The 12,291-nt window shown below is 38.3% G+C and overlaps 1 protein-coding gene across 1 annotated transcript in view; it reads left to right on the forward strand.

The window, feature by feature from the left end:
* The window catches only part of GRIN2B (glutamate ionotropic receptor NMDA type subunit 2B), a 413,432-nt gene that overhangs the window by 395,905 nt on the left and 5,236 nt on the right, over window positions 1-12,291 (forward strand). The window contains exons 12-14 of the mRNA XM_084877899.1: window positions 5,426-5,586; window positions 7,969-8,156; window positions 10,598-10,836. Coding sequence (XP_084734025.1) covers window positions 5,426-5,586; window positions 7,969-8,156; window positions 10,598-10,836 — 588 coding nt within the window. The remainder of the gene's footprint in view (window positions 1-5,425; window positions 5,587-7,968; window positions 8,157-10,597; window positions 10,837-12,291) is intronic.

Below are 12,291 nucleotides of genomic sequence, written 5' to 3' on the forward strand. Positions count from 1 at the left end.
AGTTTCATATCCCATATATGAGTGAAATCATATGGTACCTAGTTTTTTCTGTCTGGCTTATTTCACTTAGCATGATATTATTCTCAAGATTCATATTGTTGCAAATGGCACTATTTCTTCCTTTCTTATGGCTGAGTAGTATGCTATTGTATACTAGAGACCTGGTACATGAAAATTTATGCACTGTAGGGGTGATCCCTCAGCTGGTCTGCCCCTTCTCATAGTCTGTTAGCACTCAGGGACAGTAGGTGACCCAGTGATCAGGGGAAGGCAATGCTCCCATCACACCTCTGCTGCTGCCATTGCTGGCAGTGCAAGTCTTGCTTGGCCCTGGTTACTTGAGCCTTGGGCAGCCCTTGGCAGCTGGTCAGCAGCCATCCAAGGCCTGCCTGTGCCTTAGGCCAGCCCTGGGTGGCTGGGGGGCAGAGGGGACTGGGGGATTCTGGAGGCAGGTGCATGGAGTGGCTGGAACTGCCTTGGGGTGGGCACAGCTGTGCTGCTTGCTGACAGCCCCAGCAGGACTTAGGGGACTGGGCACCACCATCTTATGGCTATGGGCACCACCATCTTTGAGGGTGTGATAGTCAATTAGCATATTTCCTCCTTATTGGCTGTGGACACCACCATCTTTGTGAGGGTGTGATGGTCAATTAGCATATTCCCTCTTTATTAGATAGGATATGTACCACATCTTTATGTAATCTTTCATCAAAGGACACGAGTCATTTCCATGTATTGACCACTGTGAATAATGTTGCTATGAGTATAGGGGTGTATATATATATATTTGTGAATAAATGTTTTTAACCAGAAGAGGGATTGATGGGTCATATTCTTATTTTTTGGAGGAACTTCCATACTCGTTTCCATGTTGGCTATACCAGTTTACATTCCCACCAACGGTGAATGAGGGTTCCTTTTTCTCCACAACCTCTCCAACAATTATTACTTGTCTTATTTATCATAGCTATTCTAACAGGTGTGAAGTCATATCTCATTGTGGTTTTCATTTGCATTTCCCTAATAGCTAGTGAAGTTGAGCATCATTTCATATAACTGTGAGTCAGAGGGAAGGGGGTGAGGAGGTAATAAAGGGTAAAGGGCACCAGAAATATGGGACAGAAGGTGATTTGACTTTGGGTGGTGGGCACACAATGCAATATTCAGACCATGTATCATAGAAACATACACTTATATAAGCTTTTTAAATGTACTTTTATTGACTTAAGAGAGGAAGGGAGAGGGAGAGAGATATTGAGAGATCAATGATGGGAATCATTAATCACCTGCCTCCTGCACAACCTGCACTGGGAATTGAGCCTGCAACCCAGGTATGTGCCCTTGACCAGAACCCAGGACTCTTCAGTCCGCAAGCCAATGTTCTATCCACTGAGCCAAGCAGGCTAGGGCCACTTACATAATCTTATTAACCAATGTCAACCCAATAAATTTAAATAAAGTAAAATAAAGAAGTATTGTATAAAATTCCCTACTTTAAAATAAGACTGGGCTTTTTAACCCAATGCTGGTCTCCTTGATGTATTAGACTTTAAAATTTTTATAAAAAATTGTTTCTTGGGGTCAAGAATTAGATTTTAAGACTCCTGGGTCTTGACAGTACTAAATTTTTGTCCTTCCCAAAACCCTAGAGAGTATTCATTGCCTCTCAGGTTAAAGAAGTGCTACATAATGCCTCACTGCTTGGGGTGTTTTATTACACGGCATTTATTGGAAGCATCAGGTATTTGGAAGATTATTTTTAAAAACCTGTGTTTTATTTAAACCTCACCAAGCTAGGACAAGAATTTTCAAAGGAAAAGGCCAACTCAGTTCTGCTTCTGGTTTGGCTTCTGCTTCTGGGGCGATGCACTCCCTCCCCATTGGTCCCCAGACTGGCCTAGTTTAAAGAACAAATTAGAGAACAAGAGTTTTCAATCTTAGGGAACATTGCCTACCACAAGACAATTTTAAAGATTAGAACTTCATTCTTGTAAAAGCAGTTAATAATTTTTGAGACTCCACCATGTGCCAGATACTGTATTAAGTGGTTTCCTATACATTGTCTTATTATTCATGAAAAATAATACTTAGAGGAAAATGGGGCTTCATGAATATAGTAACTTGCCCTTGTACACACAGCTGATCAGAAACAGAGCTGGGATTTATATCTACTAGTATGTCGTCTGCCTCAAATTGTCTGCCTTCCATGGGACTGTGTCGCATTTTTCTAGGGCTGACTGGTTTCTCTGATTGTTTTCTTAGGAAAGGTGCTTTAACTATAAGAGCCTTGCTATGTTCTTATTTAATTCCTTCAGTGTTTTAATTGCTTTAATTTATTTTTAAATATTTTCTCCCAGTCACTGGCTTTTCTTTTCATGATCCTGTGTTCCTCAAAGAGATGAAGACCAGGAGTGTGTGTGTGTGTGTGTGTGTGTGTGTGTGTGTGTATTGTGCTATGATATTGTATTTAGGAAATCATTGTCTAACTCAAGGTTACAAAGATTTTTCTCCTAAAAATGTTATAATTTTAGTGATTATATTTAGAGATATAACCCACTTTGAGTTAATTTCTGTATACCTTGTGAAGTGTGGAATGAAGTTCTGTTTTTCGCATATGGGTATCCAATTGTTCCAACACCATTTGTTGAAGACTGTTCTATCTCCACTAAATTACCTTTGCAGTACACGTGTGTTAGTCTGTTGGTGGGCATGTGTTGGTTTATTTTTTTTACAGCGATCTCTTTACTATTTCTATTCTAATGTCACACTGTCATGTACTAAAATAAGTCATGAAGTCGGATAACATAATTCCTCCAGCTTTGTTCTTCTTTTTCGAAGTTCTCCTGTTTATTGTTGTCGTTTATCATTTCTTTAGCTTTTAGTTATTCAGGCATGTGGTTATAAAACAGCATCTAGAAATCTAAACATAACTTAAAATTCAAAGTTATTAAAGAGTAATATGGAAACTTTCCATAATCCAGCTTCACCAGGAAATGAGACACTCTGGGTACTCCAGATTCTATTTGGTTAATCAAAACTGTTCCATATACCTTTCATTGATTGCCAATTTTCAAAAAATTGGGATATAAAAATTTATACCAGAATTGATGTTTCAGAAGATACTTTGGGCCCTAGAGTATCTTAATCACAGTGAGCATGGTTGTCAATGTCCTGGCAAAGTGGAGAATTACTGACTAAAGGGAATTTATTTGGTTACATGCTGGCTGCAGTTATATCTATTCTACTTGTGACTTGGAGGAAACCTCTTTTTTCAAGTGTCTGAAGTGATATAATTGTGAGTGATGTGCATAGCATTTTAGTCTGTCTCTTCCAATAAAGCACATACTTGTTCTCTTTAAATGTGCTTCCTGCTGGAGACAATGAGTTGTACTATTAATTGATCCCTGATAATGTTAGCCACCGCTGCAACAGTGTGACAATTGGCAAACTGCTTTTTCTCTTTGGGCCTCAGTTTCTTCATTTATAAAATGAAAGGTTTGAACTAGCTAACCTTGAGTGGCTCATCCAACTCCAAAAATTCTTTTGACTTTTCTGTAGTAATTTCATTGACTTGAAAATCACAATCTTTTTCAAAATAATTAATCAAAACTCTTAATGGAAAAAAGCACTGTGGTAAGTCAGGCCAGGAGCTTTTTAAGTCAGAAAGTAGTGGTATTTGATATATTACAGAATACTGCATGATTCTACTTTTAACTGTGGCCAACTCTGAGAAAGTAAGATGGCGTTTATGGTTCCTGGTACTGTGACATGTTGTGGTCCTTGAACCTCATATTCTGAGATGCTCTTTAGCTTCTCAGACTAAGAAAAGGAGAAAGAATGGCTCTAAGAGAATGGCCCTAAGAGAATTACTCTAAGCCCAGGCTATTCCAAAGGTCCAGTGTACTCCTGAGTTGACAGGTTAGATTTTCAAATGTATCTCCCAAGTACATGGTATAGTATTGAAACTATGAAAACTTTAAAATATATATACATAATTTCTGATGCCAAGGCATAACAGAGCTACTCTTGTCATATTCTATCTGTTCATTGCTATATAGAATGGCCCCCAAAAATGTATACATACACTTTGAATAATTATAAAGGCAATGTTTATTAAAATACATTTCATTTTCAAAATTAAGCTATCAACTATTAAAATGTATACATATATATTTTGGGACACACTGTAATAATTGAATGAGAAGCTCCAAGAGCATTAAGTTTGCTAGAGAATACAGAATATAAATATGAATTAAAATAATAAAAGGAACACTTATTGAGCCTATTTATTAAATACTTATTGTATGCAAGGTGCTGTGTGAAAAAAATTATTATACTTTATATCATTTAATCCTCCAAACAATCTCAGAAACTCAGAGAGTTCATGTTCCTTGCACAAGGCCACACAATAGTAAGTGGCAGAGCTGGTCATCAATCTATACCTATCTCAGTCATGGAGCTTAAATTCTTAGTGACTACATCAGAAACTATCTCTCATAACTTAATCAGCTCATTTAGAGAGTAATAGAATTTATAGTACAATGAATTAGAATGATCTAAACAAAGAACACCAAGAACTGATGGTTCACTTTGGGTAGACTTAATGGAAGAAAGAACTCATAGAAGGTTTCCTGAGAAATTGCTTTGAGTTATATTTTGAGATGAAGAATATGACTTGGCCTAGAAAGAAAGGTGAGTTCATGCTAAAGTGACATACTGTAAAGATACAAATGAACAAATGATATGTTTAAGGAGCAACACACAAGACTTAGTCATTGTAGGGCAAAAGCCAGAAATAAAACTGATGTCATGAGGTGAAAATCCAAGAGATTTCACTTTATTATGGTAGGCACTAGCAAGCCACTGTCACTTCTTAAGCAAGGAAGAAACTTAATTAAAACTGTATTTGATTTTAAAATTTATCCTACAACTTATGTAGGATGAATGTGCGCTTTAACTGCATCAGGGAAGGTCAAAAGAAAATTTCTTATGTAGGATGAACGTAGAATGTATTTGATACCCAGAAAATTATTTTTAGGAGTACTATGTAGCTTGCCTCATCAAGGTCCTGTGGCCTTAATAGTACAGGGAAAATATATTTAGTCCCCTAAATAAGAGGCCTGGATGCAGATTTTACACAGTGTTCAAAAATAAAGGTGATTAGTGTACCACGGCTTGTTTCCATCATCACTGGTATTGTGCAGTAGGTATAAAAGGAGCACACAGGGGTTATAGATTAGTCAGGCAAATAACTCTCAAACTGAGTTAAATTGAAGTCTGCTTTTGGGTGACTCCTGAGTGAGGGCTAGTGTATTTGGTGAACTATAGTTGGATCTGTTCCATTATAAATCCACTAATATTAACTTAATATTTCTTCACATCTGAAGCATTTTATTTCTCTTTCTCTCTCTTTCTATCTCTCCAGTTCCAGAGACCTAATGACTTCTCACCCCCTTTTCGCTTTGGAACGGTGCCCAATGGCAGCACAGAGAGGAATATTCGCAATAACTATGCGGAAATGCATGCCTACATGGGGAAGTTCAACCAGAGGGATGTGGATGATGCATTGCTCTCCCTGAAAACAGGGTAAGAACTACTTCCAAGCTCAGAGTCCATAGTATGTTTCTCACATTATTAAACTTACATTGAGCCCTGGCCGGTTTGGCTCAGTGGATAGAGCATTGGCCTGCGCACTGAATGGTCCCGGTTCGATTCCAGTCAAGGGCATGTACCTTGGTTGTGGGCACATACCCAATGGGGTGTGTGCAGGAGGCAGCTAATTGATGTTTCTCTCTCATCAATGTTTCTAACACTCTATGTCTCCCTTACTCTCTGTAAAAAATCAATAAAATACAATATATATGTTTTTAAAATAAATAAACTTACATTGAATCAGATGTACTATGTACTATGTTTGGGTGCCATACAAAGTTATGGCAGGAAATACTTCACTTGCTCTTCATGGATTTCCAAGTTAAATTTGACAGTATTATTCAGGCCAGTTCACAAGGATTCCTATGCTATTATTTTATTCTATGTATATGTTTTACAAATTATATTCTACTTGCATTAATGTAACCATGAAACAGGAATTTAGATATAAAATTAGAAGCGAAAAGTCAATATAAGATTCATGTGTTACACATGAAATAAAGACCTGTTGAACAAGAGGTGAAAATGACGGTTCTAGTATCTCATAGACAAGGGAGAAATAAAAGAAAAAAAGGGTAAACATGTTTATACAACAAACAATAAGAATATGTTGACTGATCTTTGTTCTGTTTTTGTTGTTGTTATTCTTTGATCCAGCTCTATACTCTAGAAAATATTTGTTCTTTAAAAGGAACTCATGATCTGCAAATGTGTTGGCTTGCATAATCACAGCCACATAGATCTCTTTACTCACTTGGCCTCCTGAAACCACAGTTGAGCATTATGGATGTTGGGGTTTGAGGGGGTCAATGGGTCTTATAGCTCATTTCCTGTATTGTATGATAACTAGCAATAGTCATATCTTCTGGTGGCCTCAGTTCTGGAAGAGCCACCAGATGCATGGTTATCTAAATACTGTTATTTAAATATTTTGATATGTTGTAATATGATTCTCTATTTTTTAAAATTTATTTTGTTGAAAATAATACAAATGTATCTCCCCCACCATTAATCCCTTCTAGCCCATCCCACCTGCCCCCTGCCGTAGGCCTTCACCATACTATTTCTGCATCCATGGGTTATGCATATATGTATATATATAAATTCTTTGGTTAAGCTCTTCCCACCCACTCATCCCCACCTTCATATGACTCTATCTTATCACCATAAAGCCACAGCAGATTTTAGAAGATGGGATTTGAGCTTGGAGATAGGACTGTGTTGATTGGTCTGGCCCTTGGTACACCACAGTTATTAATCATATCAAAGCTTTCCACAGGGTCCTCATGGACCTTTTTAAACATGGTGCAAGTCTTATACCAGAAAGGGCTTATTTTTTCCTGAGGGGTAATAAAGCTAGCTTTATTTATACAAGTAAAGGATAATGCATGCTTTTCTTGAAGGCCTCTCTATTATCCATATGGTTATGTCTGAATTTTTCCCTCTACCTTTTATGTGCTTGAATGTTGGTTTCAAATATTGATTTATGCCTTCCTACTCTTACTCCTAGTCTACTCACTTCTGAACATATTCTCTTCTTGCAAAATACAATATGCAGGGGTAGGCAAAAGTAGGTTTATCGTTATGAGTATACAAAATACAGAGTTTATTCTTGTATTATTTGTTTGTTCTTGTATTTATCATACAAACAACTGCAAACCTACTTTTGCCCACCCCTGTAAAAGGACGTTCTTATATATGCTTAGGAATTTGAGAGATCTGAGTTTTTCTCTATGTTGCAATCTCTTGTTTAGTTTCACACATTTGCTCTTAACACAAGCCTGTGCTGCCACTACCCCAACTATTCCCTTTTCCTTGTGTGGCAAAGCAGAATATTGAAACCTTTCGGACCACAAAAATAGCACTGCACATCTATTGAAATACATACACCTACACTTATCCCCACTCTGGACTGTAATGAACTGGAAAATGAAAAATGTTATATAAATCTAACCCACACTATTTGTTGTTATCATTGTGATGGTTACTTTTTATTATTTCTGTTATTATTTTTATTGATTCCTTTTTACTTCCTCTCCCTTTCAGACCCAGCTTATAAATTGGCTTCAGGCCAAACTTACATTCTCATCATTCCCAGTAGGAGGGAAAGAACTCCTCCTTTCGACTTGAAATCACATAAGAAATAACCTGGGGTGTAGCTTTAGATTCTGGCTGAGTTCCAACTTGAGCCTTTCTTTGAACCAATTCTCCCCACAGTTTTCTGGATCCCTACTGCTTCATATTAATGTCCCCATAGGTAGTTCTGTTCTAAAATTCCTCCATTGGATTTGGTCTCTTTGTTTCTTTTCTGAACAGGAAACTGGATGCCTTCATCTATGATGCAGCAGTGCTCAACTACATGGCAGGCAGAGATGAAGGCTGCAAGCTGGTGACCATTGGCAGTGGGAAGGTCTTTGCTTCCACTGGGTATGGCATTGCCATCCAAAAAGATTCTGGGTGGAAACGCCAGGTGGACCTTGCTATCCTGCAACTTTTTGGAGATGGTGAGTTAACAAAAGAAGAGTGCCTTCTTAGCCTCTTCTGATGGCCAATCTGAAATATCAACCTGATTTCCCTATTCTGCTAATTCCTGAATTTCCAGAAAAGCATGCCACAATACACTATGAGATTTGAGGGTTTGTATTAGTTTCCTAAGGCTGCTATAACAAAGAACCAGAGAGTGGCTTAAGCAACAGAAATATATTGACCTCTATTGCTGGGGGCCAGAAGTTCAGGATGAAAGTGTTCATTGGTTTCTTCTGAGGGCTGCTAAGGAGAATTATCCAATCTCTGCTGTCAAGTGCAGTGGCTTTTCCTTTTTTTTTTTTTTTTTTTTTTTTTTTTTCCTTTTTGGGTATGTGTCCAATTTCTCACTTTTTCAGGGCATTTGTTACATTAGGTTAGGGACCCACCCTATTCCAGAATGACCTCATTTTAACTAATTACATCTGCAATGAACATATTTCCAAATAAACTTCACATTCCAAGGTACTAGGGTTAGGACTTCAACACGTGAATTTAGGAGACACAATTCAACCTATAACAGGGTGAAAGATAGGACAAAAGATTAAAGTAGTTGATGAAGGAGGTATGTTTCAGAATTGCAGGCTATGATCAAACCTCCAGGGAGTAAGAGAGGCTGATATAAGATGTTCCAAACAATCATCTCACATGTGGCCAAAGTGGATAGAACTTTGGAAAGGTCTCTGCTCTCTATGTACCCAGAGAAAGGGTAGAGAAATCAACTTGTGGCCATCTACTTATTCTTCCCTCTCTCCCATCATGCTCTTTCAGCTGGAAGAGGTGGGAAGCAGACACCATAAGGTATTTCCCAGAGCCATTCCAGCAGCAGATTGAGCAGCCAATTTGCTCTAGAAAAAAAATCTCATCTCCTAAACATGGCGTATAGCATGTTTTCTGCATCCCTTTTCACTTTATTGTTCAAAGTACCTCCTTGTCCTGTTGGCCTCAGAGAAGGTAATCCAGTTACAGTTGAGCAGCTTGCTCTACTTGGTCCCACAGGCCATCAACCAAGCAGTTCTCTAAATTATGTCTGCAGAATCGTTGCTGTTAGGCATGAGATAAGAGGCAGAAGAGCACAGCTGGATTTTCAGACTCCAGGTGAAGTGGTTGCTCCACTAATTAGGAAAATCATAGTTGGTAAAAGAAATGAATATAAGATGATTTGATTGATGTTGGGAAGAGGAAGGGGTGATAGCTGGACTATTAACTGGACATTTTGATGTGAAAGCTTCTTGAATTTAGCAACAACAGAAATCTATCTCTGAGGAAGAACTCCAATAGATACAATTTGAAAAAGTGACCAAAGCTCTAGTCGAATTATACAAAATTCAGATTTTTAGCCAAACCAGAACTATTGGAACAGGCAGTTCCCTTCATGAGATTTTCAGAATGTTGCTCATTTAGAATTAGATGCATTCTAGGTCATGTAGTTTCTTTCATTTCTCTTTTGTTTAGATTCTCTACATTTCTAAGTCCTAGTATCTAGTGAAATGGATAAAGATTATTGAAACCTGACATGAATTGAGTCCATCAAAGCTCCCTTAAGCAGTATTAAAAGGAGGCAGGTCTGAATTTTGTGGTCTCATTTTATTCAAGCTCACTTCCCTCTAATCTTAATGTTTGTATTTTCCTTGGCAACAAAAGACCAGTAAGTGTGAGGGTCCCTAGGGAATCAGTCAATCTCTCTGCTAATCTCTGTCTTTCCTCCCTTTACCCAATTGCTTTGCACATTTGTTTAAGAGCAATTTTCTGAATCACTTGTTTGATTATGTTATTCCTCACTGTCTACAAAATAAAGTGCCAAATGCTTAGTCTGAAGCACAAGCCCTCAGCAATCCTGCATCAACCTTTTTTGATTCAGCTTTCTTTGCCTACTTGTATTCTGTTTGAACTGTTCTGCATGCCTTTCCCTAAATAAGCCTTCAATTTTCCACATTCCTTCCATTGATCCTGCTATTTCTGCTGCCTGGAGTGCATTTTTATACAACATACATTAAAATACACCCACTCACCATGCCCACCTCCAAGTCTTATCGCTCTCGTGAACACCTACTGGCCACTCACCTACAAAATTATTTGTACTAATTTTAACTCTTGTTACTTGCATATAGTTTATCTTATTGATTATGTATATGCTAATTTATACTGGCTAGATAACGGAAAGCAGTTAATGCCTCATATCTTTGTATTTTCTGCAGTAACTGCATTAAGTTTTTAGTGAATACTTGTTGAATACAGTAAATACTTGTATATGATAGTATTAATAAAATTACTGCTAACTCTCTATTAATTTTCTTTCTTTATGTCTCCCTGTCTCTTTCTCTCTCATGTTTTGCTCTCTCTTTCCCAACACCCCTTGTGCTTCCTTATTTTTACTCCTCTGTTGTTTTCTCTTTACCTATTTGTCCTGCCCTGTTTCCAGGGGAGATGGAGGAGCTGGAAGCTCTCTGGCTCACTGGCATTTGCCACAATGAGAAGAACGAAGTCATGAGCAGCCAGTTGGACATTGATAACATGGCAGGAGTCTTCTACATGTTGGGGGCAGCCATGGCTCTCAGCCTCATCACCTTCATCTGTGAACACCTTTTCTATTGGCAGTTCCGGCACTGCTTTATGGGCGTCTGTTCCGGCAAGCCTGGCATGGTCTTCTCCATCAGCAGAGTAAGTGGGCTGATTTAGGTGCCTGGAGCTTAGTCTAGCTTTGAGCAAAGCCAAGAAACCCAGAAGGGTACTGACTCCAGCCTGTGCTGTTGAAGCAAGAAACCATATCATGTATGTTTCCCCAGTAAGGTTGCATGACATAATTTCCAGGGGCTTAAAAAACAGGTGCTGCTATTTTTTTTTTTTCCTTCAAGAAACAGCTTTCTATGTAAGGTTTGGACATTTGGTTCTCAACGAGAACTGGCAGATCTATCAGAATAAAAAAGCTGGCCTTTTACCAAATGCCTTTTATCACCATTAGTTAATTCTGTATAGGCTGCCATAATCATTTAATCCTTTTTTTAAAATGATATTTCTATTCAGATAGAGAAATGTAATATGTCTCTCTTATTCTAACATACAAACGTATATTATTGTTTTACTAGAGGCCCAGTGCAGGGATTTGTGCACCAGTAAGGTCCCTTGGCCTGGCCTGTGTCTACTCGCAATCTGGGACCCCTTGGGGGATGTTAGAGCACTTGTACACATATTCGGCCTGATCCCCACTGGTGCACAATTCCATGCACCAGGCCTCTAGTATACATATAAGATCTTTGGTTAATCTCTTCACACCCTGCCCCTCCCCTTTCCTTTGAGATTCATCAGTCTGTTCCATGTTTCCATGCCTATTTATTGAGCATCTGCCCCCTGGTGGTCAGTACATGTCATAGCTACCTGTTGAATGGTCAGTCACTTAGGCTTTTATATATATAGATTGTTCCCCATGTGTGAGTTATAGGGAGTTAAACCATGTGTGAGTTATAGGGAGTTAAAGAGCTTAACAGAACTTTCAGAAATAAGTCCTGATCCATAAGAAATTTACATCCAGAAATGTCCTTAATTGGAGCAAAGTATAACTCTGAAATTGCTCTTTATTTAGACTTCTATGTTTCTAGTCCAAACTAAGGATTTACAACATTTTTAATATGAACATGTCACAAGGAAGAGTAAGAAAAGAAGAGGAGGAAAGTAGACTTTTCATTAAATTGTTCCATCTTTTGATCGTTTTCCTATTGTATTTCAGTGATACAGAACAATTTCCTCTTGGCTATTCAGGCTATTCAGTAACATTGGATCAGGATGACAGATCTTGTGGACCAGGAGTCATGTTGATTCTTTGTGTGGTCTTAGATAGGGTGATGGCAGAAACGATCGGAGCAGGTGACCTGGAATAGAAACCCTATGCATAGCCCTTCTACATAATCAATGCCTCTGTCCAGGAAAAATGCTTGGCATTTTCTCCTGGCCATAATTAAGAATGGTTAGAAAGGAGGTCTGACAAAGTGAGTAACCTTACCTTGATCTATGTTGCTGTGTCCTCTGGGACAGTGAGTCTCATCTCATCTAAACCTTTCCTCTTTGCTGTTTGGTTATCATCCTCCTTCCTAACCTTCTCTCCTTCCATCTCCATCCATT

This window comes from Pipistrellus hanaki (genome assembly GCF_964339955.1).
Source record: "Pipistrellus hanaki genome assembly, chromosome: 3".
NCBI lineage: Eukaryota > Metazoa > Chordata > Mammalia > Chiroptera > Vespertilionidae > Pipistrellus > Pipistrellus hanaki.